Here is a 17,902-nt window from a genome sequence, read left to right as displayed (position 1 = left end):
AGGGTTAGTTAGGGCTAGGGGGTTAGGGTTAGTTAGGGTTAGTTAGGGCTAGGGGGTTAGGGACAGGGTTAGTTAGGGTTAGGGTTAAGGGGCTAGGGTTAGGGGGTTAGGGTTAGTTGGGGTTAGTTAGGGCTAGGGGGTTAGGGTTAGGGTTAGTTAGGGCTAGGGGGTTAGGGTTAGATTTAGGGTCAACCAATCAAAACTGATCACGTGATTTCTCTCAGCCAATCAGAATCCTCCCCTATCTAGACGGTTTATACTACTGACGTCATAATGGATCTAGCACCAAAAAGTAAGTGTAAAGACATTTACTAGAGCTTGACTTTAGGCCAAAGTGGGTACTCAGTGCCCACCTCTACTGGGCACTCAGTACCCACTTTTGAAAACGGTGGGTACTGAGTACCCACCTCCTGTTTGCAGCGTTTAGGGGGGTCCCAGATCCCAACTCGGAGTGTGGAGCAATAGTACATGACTAGGAAAACATTTTGGGATACTTTCGGAAACTCTGGCCCCACCCCTCCGGACTGTAGGGGGGGTTGGGACTGAAAATCCGGGAATTTTTAAAGTCGTCATATCGTAATGTGTGAGGTGTCATTGGATAGGTATGGACGAGTAGATTACAGATATATAATATTTTTCGGTAGGACGCCCGGTTCGTCCGCAAGTCGGGTTGGAAAGTCCGGGAAATTCGGTACCGTCAAAAATACAAGTATTTTGGCTATAAAATTCTTATTCATTAAGTTAGTGCAAAGTTCTTTATACCATTTTCTTTGTCTCATTGAGACCAACAATTATATATAAAAAAAATTATTGTATCTTTAAAAATAAAAATTTTATGAAGTTATTTCCAGTATTTTTGGACTTAAAAAATTTTTTTTGCGGAATGAAAAACATACTCATAAGGATGTAAAACTTTTATTTTTTAAGCTAGGTAAAAGTTTTTTATATCATTTTCTTCGTCTTTGAAAGACAAAGAATTAAATCTAATCAGATCTCTTGTAAGTTGGAAAATAAAAAAAATTCATTCAAAAAACCTTTTAAAATTAACACCGCGGGCACTGAGTACCCACTGAAAAAGTGGGTACTGAGTACCCACTTTGGTAAAAAATATATTATTTATTGACCTACAACAAAGTTCTTTATATCATTTTCTTTGTCTCACTGAGACAAAAAAGAATATGTAATCAGATTATTTGTATCTTAAAAAATAAAAATTTTATAAGCTAAATACTGTTATTTGGACTTAGAAATTTTTGTCGCATTTGAAAAACATACTCATAAGGGTGTAAAATTTTTATTTTCTAAGCTAGGTAAAAGTTCTTTATATCATTTTCTTTGTCTCATTGAGACAAACAATTATATTAATAAGATTTATTGTGTCTTTAAAAATAAAAATGTTATGCAGTTATTTCCAATATTTTTGGACTTTGAAATTTTTGTCGCGTTTGAAAAACATACTCATAAGGGTGTAAAACTTTTAATTTCTAAGCTGGGTAAAAGTTCTTTATATCATTTTCTTTGTCTCATTGAGACATAAAAGAATATGTAAAAAGAATGTTTGTATCTTAAAAATTAAAGATTTTATATACTAAATAGTTATTTGGACTTTGAAATTTTTGTCGCGTATGAAAAACATACTCATAAGGGTATTAAACTTTTATTTTTTATGCTAGGTAAATGTTTTTATATCATTTTCTTTGTCTCGTTGAGAAGAAAAAGAAAATCTAATCAGATTTTTTGCATCTTAAAAAATGAAAATTTTATTAAACTAAATAATGCTATTTCATGTAATTTTGGACTTAAAGAAATTTTCTAAGTCCAAATTAAAAGGAGTTTAGGGGCTGAAATTTTTATTATATACTCTACAGAAAATCTGATTACATATTCTTTCTCGTCTTGAAAAGACAAAAAAAATGATATATAGAACATCAATATAGGATAACAAACAAAAAAATTGACCCCTAAAACCTTTTTAATATTAAGGAACTTCTTGTGACCTTAATTTTCACATTGAAATAATTCCTTTTTGGGGATGAAATTTTTATTTGTGGAGCTATCTTAATGTGCCTTATATCATTTTCTTTGTCTCAATGTGACGAGGAAGAATATGTAATCACTTTTATCATAAGACATCTTTTAAGATTTTTATGCCCCTAAAACTCTGAAATTAGACTTAATAGAATATTTTTTCACACTCTAAAAAATGCTCATAGGGTCTAAACCTCCCTTTAAATAAAGATTTTATATTATCTTTTGTATAATCAATTTCTGCTTTTTAAGATGAACATCATATGTAAAGTATATCTATATAGTTGGAAAATTATAGAAATCAGCCCCAAAAAGCATTTTCAATAGCGCACTGAAAATTTTCTAAGTCCAAATTAAAGGAGTTTAGGGGCTGAAATTTTTATCATATACTCTACAGAAAATATGATTACATATTCTTTCTCGTCTTGAAAAGACGAAAAAAATGATATATAGAACATCAATATAGGATAATTTACAAACAAAAAAATTGACCCCTAAAACCCTTTTAATTTTAAGGAACTTCTTGTGACCTTAATTTCCACATTGAAATAATTCCTTTTTGGGGATGAAATTTTTATTTGTGGAGCTATCTTAATGTGCCTTATATCATTTTCTTTGTCTCAATGAGACGAGGACAAATATGTAATCACTTTTATCATAAGACATATTTTAAGATTTTTATGCCCTCAAAACTTTTAAATTTGGACTTACAATTTTTTCGCACAAAATTGAAAGAGTTTAGGGGATGAAATTTTTATTATCTATCCTACAAAAAACCTGATTACATATTCTTTCTCGTCTTGAAAAGACGAAAAAAAAATGATATATACAACTTTTAGATAGGGTCAGAAATAAAAAAATTGAACCCAGAAACCTTTTTTTCATTTTAGGGTTTTTATCTGAATTTTAATTTTCATATTAAAATAATTCCTTTTCAGGGATGAAATTTTTATTTGTGGAGCTATCTTAATGTGCTTTATATCATTTTCTTTGTCTCAATGAGACGAGGAAAAATATGTAATCACTTTTATCATAAGACATCTTTTAAGATTTTTATGCCCTCAAAACTTTTAAATTTGGACTTAGAATTTTTTCGCACAAAATTGAAAGAGTTTAGGGGATGAAATTTTTATTATCTATCCTACAAAAAACCTGATTACATATTCTTTCTCGTCTTGAAAAGACGAAAAAAATGATATATACAACTTTTAGATAGGGTCTGAAATAAAAAAATTGAACCCAGAAACCTTTTTTTCATTTTAGGGTTTTTATCTGAATTTTAATTTTCATATTGAAATGATTCCTTTTTAGGGATGAAATTTTTATTTGTGGAGCTATCTTAATGTGCCTTATATCATTTTCTTTGTCTCAATGAGACGAGGAAAAATATGAAATCACTTTTATCATAAGACATCTTTTAAGATTTTTATGCCCTCAAAACTTTTAAATTTGGACTTAGAATTTTTTCGCACAAAATTGAAAGAGTTTAGGGAATGAAATTTTTATTATCTATCCTACAAAAAACCTGATTACATATTCTTTCTCGTCTTGAAAAGACGAAAAAAAATGATATATACAACTTTTAGATAGGGTCAGAAACAAAAAAAATTGAACTCAGAAACCTTTTTTCATTTTAGGGCTTTTATCTGACCTTAATTTTCATATTGAAATAATTCCTTTTTAGGGATGAAATTTTTATTTGTGGAGCTATCTTAATGTGCTTTATATCATTTTCTTTGTCTTAATGAGACGAGGAAATATATGTAATCACTTTTATCATAAGACATCTTTTAAGATTTTTATGCCCTCAAAACTTTAAATTTGGACCTAGAATTTTTTAATGCATTCCCAAAAAACTCCTTATTGGGGCTAAAGCGCACTAAAAATTAAGATATGGTATTATTTTTGGTATCAGTGTGTTATGAAAACTTTTTATCTAAATTAATTGATTTTGTTTTCAAATTTTGTAAGATAGATAATTTTAAATATATTTATACTGAAGATTTGAGGCCCAAATACAAAAAAAGAGAACACAATAAAGTATTCGTAAATAAAAATGAAATTAATTAATGAAATTTTTATATACTAATATTAAAATATGATTCGTAGATTCATGTCAATCAAAATTTATACTTGTGTACCTGTTGTTTGATTGACAGTTCACAAAATTTTGATCTTCGAACAGGTAAATTTCATTGGTTAGTGACACCTGTACCATACAGGTAAATTACCTCGAAGATCAAAAGCTTGCGACCTGTCAATCATACGAGGCGAACAAAGGTGTGAAATTTGATTGACAGGTTCAGTAGAGCATGTTAACTGACGTCTAGCACAGGTAATTTACCTGTACTGTACAGGTGTTATCAACCAATAGAATTTACCTGTTCATAGATCAAAAGCTTGCGACCTGTCAATCATACAAGGCGAACAAAGGTGTGAAATTTGATTGACAGGTTCAGTAGTGCATGTTAACTGACGTCCAGTACAGGTAATTTACCTGTATGACAGGTGTCACTAACCAATGAAATTTACCTGTTCAAAGATCAAAAGCTTGCGACCTGTCAATCATACGAGGCGAACAATGGTGTGCAATTTGATAGATGGATTAGTCCTGGATTTTTTTTTCTGGAATATGTTAAAATTCTTAGACTAAATATAATTTATAAATGATAAATGATAAATGAAAAAAAAAATTGATTTGATTTGAAAAATGAATAAGTTGCTCTCGTAAATTTATAATTGAAAATATATATTTATGAATTAAATTTTAAAAAAGAAAGAAAATACGAATCGATCAAAATTTTATCATTAAATATTGTTCTAAATAAATAAATAAATAAAAAAATAAATAAATGAATTAATTAATTTATTAATTAATTAATTAATACATAAATAAATAATCATAGAATAAAAGAAATCAATTGACTTTATAAATCTCGTATATAGCTGCATTTTTTTTAACGAATTTACTTAATTAATTAAATAAAACCTATTTTCTTGCCGTTGAAAGCTTCGGAAACCTTTAAAATATATTTTTATCATGTAGAACAATTATTCAGCAACAATTACTGATAAAAATTTTGTTAATAACGGCATTTTTAAAGCCACAGTTATCGGAACCCTAACCTTACCCCATACCCTTGTTATTAATTATTTATTGCTCTATCGTTTCTCAGTTCTTTCAAGGTGCTTTAAAAACGATAAAAAAAAATTCAATCCTACTTGAAATTTAATGCTCTTTACAATAAAATTCTTCTCACATCTCTATCTTATTTCCTATAGGACCCAGAAGCGAAAAACCGAACCCCCGTAAGCCTCCGCTAGATCGCGCTTTGCGAAATTCCCTAAATAATTAAATTAAACCTAATTTCTCGACAAAGAGAGCTTCGGAAACCTTTAAACTATATTTTTATCTTGTAGAACAATTATTTAACAACACTTTAAGATAGAAATTGTGTGTATAGTTGCATTTATAAAAACCCAGCGGCCAAAATATCAAACCTACCCCCTGCCGTCTTTTATTATTATTGATTGCTCTTTCGCTTCTCAGTTCTTTTAAGGTGTTTTAAAAAAAATTAAAAAAGATTTAATCCTGCTTGAAATTAAATGCTCTTTACGATAACGTTATTTTCACATTCCTATCTAATACCGTATAGGACCTAGAAGCCTAAAACCGACCCAACGTAAGCCTCAGCTAGAGCGTGCTTTACGATATTCCCTAAATAATTAAATAAAACCTATTTTCTCGACCAGAAGAGCTTCGGAAACCTTTAAAATACGAGGGTTGTCCCGTAAAATCGTGGACAAGTTGTCTAGTTTGAAAAATAATCATCACTGCGTTCTGAAATTTTCACCACTTTTTAGTAGATAAATTATGAATATACATAGCAAATTTCAAATAGATATATGCATAGGTAATCAAATTGTGATATTTTATGTTATGTACTGTATCGCCCTACGGCGCACGGATGATAACGTCAAAGTGTCTAAAACAGCGTCAAGTTTCATCTTTGCTAAACTTAAAGTTGGATAAGCCCCACTTAAATTTAGAAATTTTATTGATTTATATATGTGAGTATCTATAACCAGTTAAGAAACCAATAAGGCACACTCATGCGATCTTCTGAATATTTATTAGCAAGTTACAGACAGTATTTTCACCATCATTCAACTAAAAGAGAATCTCACATCGACGGTCGACAGTGACAGTGTCCTTTGCTATAACAAATGGCAGTCTGTCCATATGTTTTGTACTATCTGGGGACTCGATCACGAAGACTTCACTAAGAAAACTTTCATTTCATTTATATACTAAAGATCTGGTGATATTTTTCACATTTTCTTTCTTCTGTATTCATTTATAGTCTCTTAAGGCGTCATTACAACATCCTAATCTATCTGAACTGCTCTCCGGTGCGCCGTAACGTCATAAAAAGTCGCCATTTTTCGTGTGTTCTGTTTATTACTTTCCCATTTCAAATGCTCGGGAAACTGCCAAAAATTAACCAAATGCCTTGAAATTTTTAAAAAGACGACAGAATTGATTAAGGAATGGAATTAGGATAATTTTCATCCTAATCTTATGTACTGAAAACTTTTCTTACGAATTAATTCTTATGTCTTCTCTAATATAACCTTGCTATTTTTACCGTGCGCCGTAGGACCTTACCTTGTGCACATTCAAGCAGAATAAAATCTTTATTTTTGAATATATATTATCAAAAACATTATGTTTCACTTAAATATGATGAATAAACATTTACTGAAAATTTCAGCTTAGTGCGCCCATTACTTTTAGAGAAAAACGCTTTGTCCACGATTTTATGGGACAACCCTCGTACATCTTTATCTTGTAGTACAATTATTTAGCAACATTTCAAAATATAAATCGTGTGTATAGCTGCATTTTTAAAAACCCAGCGGCCAAAATACCAAACCTACCCCCTCCTGTTTTTTATTATAATTTATTGCCGTATTGCTTCTCAGTTCTTTTCATCCAAAAATAATTAAATAAAACCTAATATTTCGACCAGGAGAGCTTCGAAAACCTTTTAAATGTATTTTCATCTTGTAGAACAATTATTCAGCAACAGTTTGAGATATAAATCGTGTGTATAGCTGCACTTTTAAAAGCCCAGCAGCCGAAATACCAACCCTACCCCCTGCCGTCTTTTATTATTATTTATTGCTCTATCGCTTCTCAGTTCTCTTAAGGCGCTTTGATAAAGATAAAAAAGATTTAATCCTGCTTGAAATTTAATGCTCTATACGATAAAATTATTTTCACATCTCTATCTTATACCGTTAAGGACCTAGAAGCGAAAAACCGAACCCGCCGTATCATCCGCTAGAGCGCGATTTACGAAATTCCAAAACTAATTAAATAAAACCTAATTTCTCGACCAGGAGAGCTTCGAAAACCTTTAAAATATATTTTAATCTTGTAGAACAATTATTAAGCAATATTTGAAGATATAAATCGTGTGTATAGCGGCATTTTTGAAAGGCCAGTGGCCGAAATAGCAACCCTACCCCTTTCCGCATTTTATTATAATTTATTGCTCTTTCGCTTGTCAGTTCTTTAAAAGCGATTTAATAAAGATAAAAATTAATTAATCCTGCTTGAAATTTAATGCTCTTGACGATAAAATTATTTTCACATCTCTATCTGATTCCCTATAGGAGCTAGAAGCGAAAAATCGACCCCCCATAAGCCTCCGCCAGAGCGCGATTTACGAATTTAGCTAAATAATTAAATAAAACCTAATTTCTCGACCAGGAGAGCTTCGGAAACCTTTAAAAGATATTTTTATCTTGTAGAACAATTATTCAGCAACATTTTTAGATATAAAACGTGTGTATAGCGGCATTTTTGAAAGGCCAGTGGCCGAAATACCAACCCTACCCCCTGTCGTATTTTATTATCATTTATTGCCCTTTCGCTTGTCAGTTCTTCTAAGGCGAGTTAATAAAGATAAAAAATATTTAATCCTGCTTGAAATTAAATGCTCTTTACAATAAAATTATTTTCACATCTCTTTCTGATTCCGTATAGGACCTAGAAGCGAAAAACCGAACCCCCATAAGCCTCCGCTAGAGCGCGATTTACGAATTTAGCTAAATAATTAAATAAAACCTAATTTCTCGACCAGAAGAGCTTCGGAAACCTTTAAACTATATTTTCATCTTGTAGAACAATTATTCAGCAACATTTTTAGATATAAAATGTGTGTATAGCGGCATTTTTAAAAGGCCAGTGGCCGAAATACCAACCCTACCCCCTGTCGTATTTTATTATCATTTATTGCCCTTTCGCTTGTCAGTTCTTCTAAGGCGAGTTAATAAAGATAAAAAATATTTAATCCTGCTTGAAATTAAATGCTCTTTACAATAAAATTATTTTCACATCTCTTTCTGATTCCGTATAGGACCTAGAAGCGAAAAACCGAACCCCCATAAGCCTCCGCTAGAGCGCGATTTACGAATTTAGCTAAATAATTAAATAAAACCTAATTTCTCGACGAGCAGAGCTTCAAAAATCTTTATAATATAATTTCATATTTTAGAACAATTATTCAGCAACATTTTGAGATATAAATCGTGTGTATAGCGGCATTTTTGAAAGGCCAGTGGCCGAAATAGCAACCCTACCCCTTTCCCTATTTTATTATCATTTATTGCTCTTTCGCTTGTCAGTTCTTTTAAAGCGATTTAATAAAGATAAAAATTATTTAATCCTGCTTGAAATTTAATGCTCTTTACGATAAATTATTTTCACATCTCTATCTGATTCCCTATAGGACCTAGAAGCGAAAAACCGAACCCCCATAAGCCTCCGCTAGAGCGCGATTTACGAATTTAGCTAAATAATTAAATAAAACCTAATTTCTCGACCAGGAGAGCTTCGGAAACCTTTAAAATATATTTTCATCTTGTAGAACAATTATTCAGCAACATTTTTAGATATAAATCGTGTGTATAGCTGTATTTTTAAAAGGCCAGTGGCCGAAATACCAACTCTACCCCCTGTCGTATTTTATTATCATTTATTGCCCTTTCGCGTGTCAGTTCTTCTAAGGCGAGTTGATAAAGATAAAAAATATTTAATCCTGCTTGAAATTAAATGCTCTTTACAATGAAATTATTTTCACATCTCTATCTGATTCCGTATAGGACCTAGAAGCGAAAAACCGAACCCCCATAAGCCTCCGCTAGATCGCGATTTACGAATTTAGCTAAATAATTAAATAAAACCTAATTTCTCGACCAGGAGAGCTTCGGAAACCTTTAAACTATATTTTCATCTTGTAGAACAATTATTCAGCAACATTTTGAGATATAAATCGTGTGTATAGCAGCATTTTTTAAAGGCCAGTGGCCGAAATACCAACCCTACCCCCTGCTGTATTTTATTATCATTTATTGCTCTTTCGCTTGTCAGTTCTTCTAAGGCGATCTAGTAAAGATAAGAAATATTTAATCCTGCTTGAAATTTAATGCTCTTTACGATAAAATTATTTTCACATCTCTATCTTATACCGTTAAGGACCTAAAAGAGAAAAACCGAACCCCCATAAGCCTCCTCTAGAGCGCGATTTACGAATTTAGCTAAATAATTAAATAAAACCTAATTTCTCGACCAGGAGAACTTCGGAAACCTTTGAAATATATTTTTATCTTGTAGAACAATTATTCAGCAACATTTTGAGATATAAATCGTATGTAAACCGCTATTTTATAAAGGCCAGTGGCCGAAATAGCAACCCTACCCCTTTCCGTATTTTATTATCATTTATTGCTCTTTCGCTTGTCAGTTCTTTTAAGGCAATCTAATAAAGATTAAAAATATTCATTCCTGCTTGAAATTTAATGCTCTTTACGATAAAATTATTTTCACATCTCTATCTTATACCGTTAAGGACCTAGAAGCGAAAAACCGAACCCGCCGTATCATCCGTTAGAGCGCGATTTACGAAATTCCAAAAATAATTAAATAAAACCTATTTTCTCGACCAGGAGAGCTTCGGAAACCTTTAAAAGATATTTTTATCTTGTGGAACAATTATTCAGCAACATTTTTAGATATAAAACGTGTGTATAGCGGCATTTTTAAAAGGCCAGTGGCCGAAATACCAACCCTACCCCCTACCGTATTTTATTATCATTTATTGCTCTTTCGCTTGTCAGTTCTTCTAAGGCGATCTATTAAAGATTAAAAATATTTAATCCTGCTTGCAATTTAATGCTCTTTACGATAAAATTATTTTCACATCTCTATCTGATTCCGTATAGGACCTAGAAGCGAAAAACCGAACCCGCCGTATCGTCCGCTAGAGCGCGATTTACGAAATTCCAAAAATAATTAAATAAAACCTATTTTCTCGACCAGGAGAGCTTTGAAAACCTTTGAAATATATTTTCATCATGTAGAACAATTATTCAACAACATTTTGAGATATAAATCGTGTGTATAGCAGCATTTTTTAAAGGCCAGTGGCCGAAATAGCAACCCTACCCCTTTCCGTATTTTATTATCATTTATTGCTCTTTCGCTTGTCAGTTCTTTTAAAGCGATTTAATAAAGATTAAAAAGATTTAATCCTGCTTGAAATTTAATGCTCTTTACGATAAAATTATTTTCACATCTTTATCTTATACTGTTAAGGAAATAGAAGCGAAAAACCGAACCCGCCGTATCATCCGCTAGAGCGCGATTTACGAAATTCCAAAACTAATTAAATAAAACCTAATTTCTCGACCAGGAGAGCTTCGGAAACCTTTGAAATATATTTTTATCTTGTAGAACAATTATTCAGCAACATTTTGAGATATAAATCGTGTGCATAGCGGCTTTTTTGAAAGGCCAGTGGCCGAAATACCAAACCAACCCCTTTCCGTATTTTATTATCATTTATTTCTCTTTAGCTTGTCAGTTCTTCTAAGGCGAGTTAATAAAGATAAAAAATATTTATTCCTGCTTGAAATTTAATGTTCTGTACGATAAAATTATTTTCACATCTCTATCTTATACCGTTAAGGACCTAGAAGCGAAAAACCGAACCCGTCGTATCATCAGCTAGAGCGCGCTTTGCGAATTTCCCTAATTAATAAAATAAAACCTAATTTCTCGACAAGGTGAGAAACGGAAACCTTTAAAATACATTTTCATCTTGTAGAACAATTATTTAACAACATTTTAAAATACAAATCGAGTGTATACCTGCATTATTTAAAAACCAGCGGCCGAAATACCAAACCGACCCCCTGCCGTCTTTTATTATTATTTATTGCTCCATCGCTTCTTAGTTCTTTTAAAGCGCTTTAATAAAGATAAAGAAGATTTAATCCTGCTTGAAATTTAATGCTCTTTACGATAAAATTATTTTCACATCTGTATCTGATTCCGTATAGGACCTAGAAGCGAAATCATCTCCCCCCCCCCCCCCCCCCCTAAAGCATCCGCTAGATCGCGCTTTGCGAAATTCCTTAAATAATTAAATAAAACCTAATTTCTCGCCAAGGAGAGCTTTGGAAACCTTTAAAATTTATTTTCATCTTGTAGAACAATTATATAACAAGATTTTAAGATATGAATTGTGTGTATAGGTGTGTTTTTTAAAGCACAGTTGCTGAAATAGCAAACCTACCCCCTGTCGTCTTTTATTATCATTTATTGCTCTTTCGCTTGTCAGTTCTTTTAAGGCCCTCTAATAAAAATACAAAATAGTCAATCATGCCTGAAATTTAATGTTCTTTACGATAAAATTATTTTCACATCTCTACCACACGCTTTAAAGGACCTAGAAGAGAAAAACCGAACCCCTGTAACCCTCCGCCAGAGCGCGCTTTTCGAAATTCCTTAATTAATTAATATTAATTAATTAATTTCATTAGGGATTTTTAGAGAATCTAAGGTATATAATCAAAAAATGGGCATCTAGTACCCACTTTTTGAAAAACTCTACATTCTCCAACATTTTTATAATAAAGTTTCATTTAAATTAAAAGATTTAGTTCTTAAATGAAAGAATACATTAATTGAAACTAATTAAAGTTAAAATTACATAATTAAGTATACGTCAATAAAAATAATAATAAAAATAATCAATCCTGCTTGAAAATTAATGTTCTTTAAACGTCTCCATCTTGTACCGTAAAGGACCTAGAAGCGAAAAACCGAACCCCTTAACTTTTCGCTATGGCCCGCTTTTCGAAATTCCCTAATTAATTAATATTATTTAATTAATTTCATTAGGGAATTTCGGAGAATCTAAGGTATATAATTGAAAAATGGGCATCTAGTACCCACTTTTTGAAAAACTCTACATTCTCCAACATTTTTATAATAAAGTTTCATTTAAATTAAAAGATTTTGTTCTTAAATGAAAGAATACATTAATTGAAACTAATTAAAGATAAAATTACATAATTAAGTATACTTAAATGAAAATAATAATAAAAATATTCAGTCCTGCTTGAAATTTTATGTTCTTTACGATAAAATTATTTAAACGTCTCCATCTTGTACCGTAAAGGACCTAGAAGCGAAAAACCGAACCCCGTAACTTTTCGCTATGGCCCGCTTTTCGAAATTCCCTAATTAATTAATATTATCTAATTAATTTCATTAGGGAATTTCGGAGAATCTAAGGTATATAATTGAAAAATGGGCATCTAGTACCCACTTTTTGAAAAACTCTACATTCTCCAACATTTTTATAATAAAGTTTCATTGAAAATTGTACTCTTCAAATGGCTAAGCTTTTAAGGGTTTTCATCAAGCATTCAAATTTCTTAAAAATTAAACATTATTATATTCTTGAAACATGTAATTATCGTTTACATCAATAAAGTGTGTACTAACATGAATGTTATTTGCTTCTTGTAGGTAAAACAGAACTAGAGTTACCTGAAGTTAGAAAGAGCCAGGAAGATGCTTATTATGTGGACATCTATCCTATGATCTGGAAGGAGTTTAAGAAGAAGGGATATGTCACCATGTTTGCCGAGGATGAACCCTCAATTAGTGCTTTCAACCTTAGATTAAATGGTTTTAAGGAATCCCCCGTGGACCATTATATGAGGCCATTTTGGCAGGCCATCTGGGACTCCGAACTCCGAGAACGGAGTAAGAGATATTGCACAGGTGGTACACCTCATCATCAATTTTTATTAGAATACCTTAAAGACTTCTACGTGAAATATCAGAATGTTTCCAAATTTTCCTTAACATTTTTGGCCGAATTGACTCATTGGGATAATAACCCGGGAGAATATTTAGATGTGGATTTTGTGAATTCTTTGAAAGTTTTCAGCAAGTTGGGATTTCTGGACAATACTCTATTGATTGTGATGGGGGACCACGGTGCTAGGTATGGAAGAATCCGGCGTACGTTACAAGGGAAAATGGAAGAGAGGCTCCCCTTCATGAGTCTGCATTTTCCTCATCGATTTAAATTCAAACATCCTCATTTAATTAAACTTCTGTCAAAAAACGCTAATCGATTGACGACACCATTTGATGTCTATGAGTGTATTCGATTAAGACAACCCGTGTAGCACTAGTGTTAAATATGCGCATGCTCATTGATTGAACTCTAGTCATCTAAATAAAACATCTCGTGTTGTTTAGTGTTTGTATAAATATCGCGGGGAAAACAGTATATTCCCTGTATATCGGGTTTGAACAGGACAAACAATTGATTTACAAACAATATCCAATTATCAAATAAAGAATAGCAGATAATTTAACACAAGACATCAAAGCTGAAATAATTGTTCAACAAAATTTATTTATTACAGATACAACCACAGGAACCTGTCGTTACTTATTTTTCTTTTAATAAAAAAATATATATTAGGTATGGGTATAGTATGGGTATAGTATTTTTTATTAAACGAAAAATAAGTACACACGTAACGTCAGGTGCCTGTGGATACAACATGTATTTTATAGATGATTTATCCTTGCAATATTATTTAATAAGTCAATACCTCCTCTTATTAAAATAAAAAAGTAGAATAAGAATGTCTTCACATACATACATGGAAATAGTTTTAAATATAATAGTGACGAACCATCGTTTTTGAAGGGGGGGGGGCAAGCCAGAGAAAAAAAAACGACACTTCTATATAGCTGGAGGAAGAGGATGTAGGTTCCACTTCCTTCAGTACCAAATTTTATTCATACGATACGACTTCAGCCTTGCTTGGCTTTACTGTAACAAAAAGGGGGAGGAAGCAATCGGTGGTCTTTCAATGAAGACTTTTTAAAAGGAAAGAGATGTTTGGAAAAAAAAGTGTGGGGAGCGCTTCCACCAGCTGTTACGTGCCTGTATCCCCTCCCCCCCCCCCCCCGGTAAAATTTTGCACGGGTTATAATTATTGGTCAGAAAAGTACCATAGCTGACATTTTTCATTAACATAGTGTTAGTCATAGGATGTGAGAGACATATACTTTTACAAAAAAAAAAAGAAAGAAAACTTGAGAGTATGTGTTTTTCATGTTCAATTGTTCAATAATTATTACGATTGTAATTAAAGGCTGAAAAGGTAATTTCTATATACTTATAACATGTATTGTAAACAAAGAACCGGTTGGTTATGGGAACCCGACCTCCATATTTATAAGATTACATTGTAATACATGTATGTAACTGAAATTGCTCTCACATTTGATCCTGCAATTATGTTAAAACTGAATTATTAATAATAATAATTTAACTTCATAAGGTAATTAACACGAGATATCTATGCTGCGATTGTTAAATCTATGAAAATAATTTTAGTGAATCAATATGCATCTATTAGACATTTTTGTAATCAAGGGGCCCGTTTTACTAAAGAACTTACACCTAAGACCAAAATTGATTCTGCGATTCTATTCTTCTTGAAAAGAATTTAGAATGTTTCTATGGTAACAATTTCCAAAAAGGTTAATTTTCAAAAATGTATAATCAACATAAGTTTTTGGTTTTAGTCGTACGTTCTTTTGTAAAACGGGCCCCAGAGGTTCGGGCAATAATTATAGGCAGATTTAAAAAAAAAAAAAAATAAACTTTATTTAAAAATAAAAAAATTAAAAACTGCCAATGATAACACAGCCGTAATTTTAAGAGGTTGACCTAAAAACTAAAAAAAAAAAAAAAAAAAAAAAAGGAGAGGGATATCAAAATTATAATGCAGACTTTTTTCATTGACGTTGTAAATTTCTAATACAAACACTGACAAATTTATGCAGAAACAGTTTTCGGATTAACAATGCGTCTTCACTTCCCGCTATTTCTTTCACCTGTTACTCCAGGTAAACTGAGGAGTATACTCGCGTAACACGGGTTGATCACCCGTGTCGAAGATAGGTTGTTTTATTTACAACTCTAGTGACTCGTGTAACCCGTGTCGCTTAATCGAATATACCCTATGAAACACTAAGGGATGTCCTTGATTCGTCAAGGTTGTATAAACCTGTCACACCAAGCAGAGGAATCAGCCTCCTTCAGGAGATTCCAGCCAATCGGAATTGTGCGTCTGCTCATATTGACCTACATTGGTGTTCATGTTTAGTGCAAAGTAAGGTGGACCCAAACAGTGATAATATAAAAATCATGGCGAACCAACTTCTCAGACATATCAATGATCTAACTCTGCCATTGAGGGAGTCTTGTCATGAGCTGTCAATTCATAAAATAAAATCTGCAAATTTAATAAGTTCTAATGAAAAGGTAAGGAATCATGATAAAATATTTGAATATGGCATCACAAATTATGATAATATTGAGAAAAAATATTGACTAGCATTCTAAAACCTATCAATTAAATATTTTTATTTGATTCAAACAACCTCAATGAAAGAAAGTTTAAACATTTCCAGTAGGTGGTCTCTAGAAAAAATGATGCTTATTAAAAATGTGTTTGCAAAGTACAAGTTCTTAAGCTTCGTTCAAGTCACTTTATGACCTTTGATTATAATCATATGGTCTTCTATTTCAGGTTTTGAAATTTATGAAAACGGTGGATGCTGATCAGAGAGTGGCCAACTTTAGTTCAGAAATAAATGTAGATGTTGCACATTACCAAATCACCATGGAAACACTTTCAAACTATGCACAATACGAGGGAACAGTGACTAAGAACTTGAAGGACAACAAATATGAAGTTTTCCGCAGTATTAGTAGATTAGATCACTATGGCAACCAATCTGCTTGTGTGATGAAGCAGTACCCTGATCTCAGAAAATTTGTCACTGCAGATAATATATATGGAATTTGATAAGCCTTTTTTACAGATCGTGGATTCAAAATCAATTAAATGTGTTCACTGAGGTGGGACAAGAAGTAACTTATCATTATAAGTGATTGAAACTCCTAAATATATACTTCTAGGAATGCAGGCAGCATTTACTAGCATTTGAAGGTTTGGGTTATTATTTTTTATAATATGATTATATAATTGGAGGTTTTGGGGAATACTTGTATAGATTTTGGTGTCTGTTTTCCACAAAAATGTTAATTTAACTTTTGAATGCTTGGTCCTAGGGTTTAAATATTTCATGTGTATTCCTTGTGACAAGACCAACTTTCTTCGGATACCAACGTTTTTTTATTGCATAACCTTAACCTTGGAGTTTTATTTATTTTGGAAACACTTAAACAAAATTTTAACTTTGTTCTGACTTTTGAACATTTGATGCTATGACTTTTACATTTCCCATATGCATACGTTGTGACAACCTTTCTTTGGGTACCATTTTCTGTTTTAAAAAAAAAAAAAAAAAAAAAAACTTTAGAATGGGTAATACTCAATTTTTTGTATTTCACCTGTATATTCCTTGTAATAATTTTTCTTTTCTCTGAGTAACATTTTTTTATACCCCCCGCTTGAAAAGCGGGAGGGTATATAGTAATCGGTATTTCCGTCCGTCCGTCTGTTACGCTTTGGGGTACCCATCTCTTTTCCGCAACTCCTCTTATACCAATGAATGAAATTTGATGAGACTTTCACAGAATCTTTATTACACATTGCCATTGTGCACCTCTTATTTTATTTTTTGATCCGACACATATTTTGGGTTTCCCGGCCACAGGAAAACATGGACTTTTTCACCAGTTAAAACCATATGGGAGGCGGGGGGTATCATTTAGTGAGCTCATTGCTCACAGTACCTCAAGTTTTACTTCATGACCTTGACATTTGACCTGCTTTGAAAAACTTAAACCTTAATTACAATGGTTCCATGGAAGGACATCAGTGATTCACAAACACATTTTGTTCAAATATTTTTCTTTCTGTGATACATTGATATAATAGTTTTGATATGTATTTCATTGAATGCTTGAACAGGAAAACCCAAAGTGATGAACTTTCTGTTTAATTTGTCATGTCACTGCTCATGTGACTGTGTGAATTTTATTAATTTCTTGTTCATTTCTCATGTTTCTAGATGCCTTTAATCTTAGCAGTTTGTATCCATCATTAAAGATGTACAAATTTACCATTGATGAAATGCATAATTGATTAATAATATTGATCAGTATTGAATTATATGCACTCTTTTGACACAAAGTGTTTTAAGTTATTTGTTATATAAACATGTATTTATATATTTTACATTTGTGGGTTTCAATTAATTGGAAACAAAAATTACTTAAAATTTTGTATAAAAATATTTTAAATGAATTTCTATAAAACTTTACTGTGGTTTTCCTTCTGTAGTACTAATCCCACTGTGGGACGCAGGTACCGCTCAATGACCCAAGTATAGGTCAAAATTTGCAACTCTCCACAGGCAAGTGGTGCCATCTCCATATGAGTGAAAATTTCTCTAGAGGGATGTTAAACAACATACAATCAATCCTTCTAGTACTCCATTTAGTAC

The 17,902-nt window shown here is 32.0% G+C and overlaps 1 protein-coding gene across 1 annotated transcript; it reads left to right on the top strand.

Annotated features, from left to right (window-relative positions):
- Positions 1–12,912: 12,912 nt before the first annotated feature.
- On the top strand, positions 12,913–16,296 carry LOC134279203 (uncharacterized; the record flags this gene model as incomplete). Its single annotated transcript, XM_062761553.1, has 3 exons — positions 12,913–13,561; positions 15,454–15,749; positions 16,018–16,296. Coding segments are annotated over 3 exons (1,224 nt in total), but the record flags the coding sequence as incomplete, so codon positions are not given.
- Between the last annotated feature and the right edge of the window lie 1,606 nt (positions 16,297–17,902).

Source organism: Saccostrea cucullata, unplaced genomic scaffold (assembly GCF_032062105.1).
Source record: "Saccostrea cucullata isolate Sc308-1 unplaced genomic scaffold, CSIRO_AGI_Scuc_v1 ctg6062, whole genome shotgun sequence".
NCBI classification, from domain to species: Eukaryota; Metazoa; Mollusca; class Bivalvia; order Ostreida; family Ostreidae; genus Saccostrea; species Saccostrea cuccullata.
Note: the sequence above shows the minus strand (reverse complement) of the source record. Positions and strands in the feature narration are given on the sequence as shown.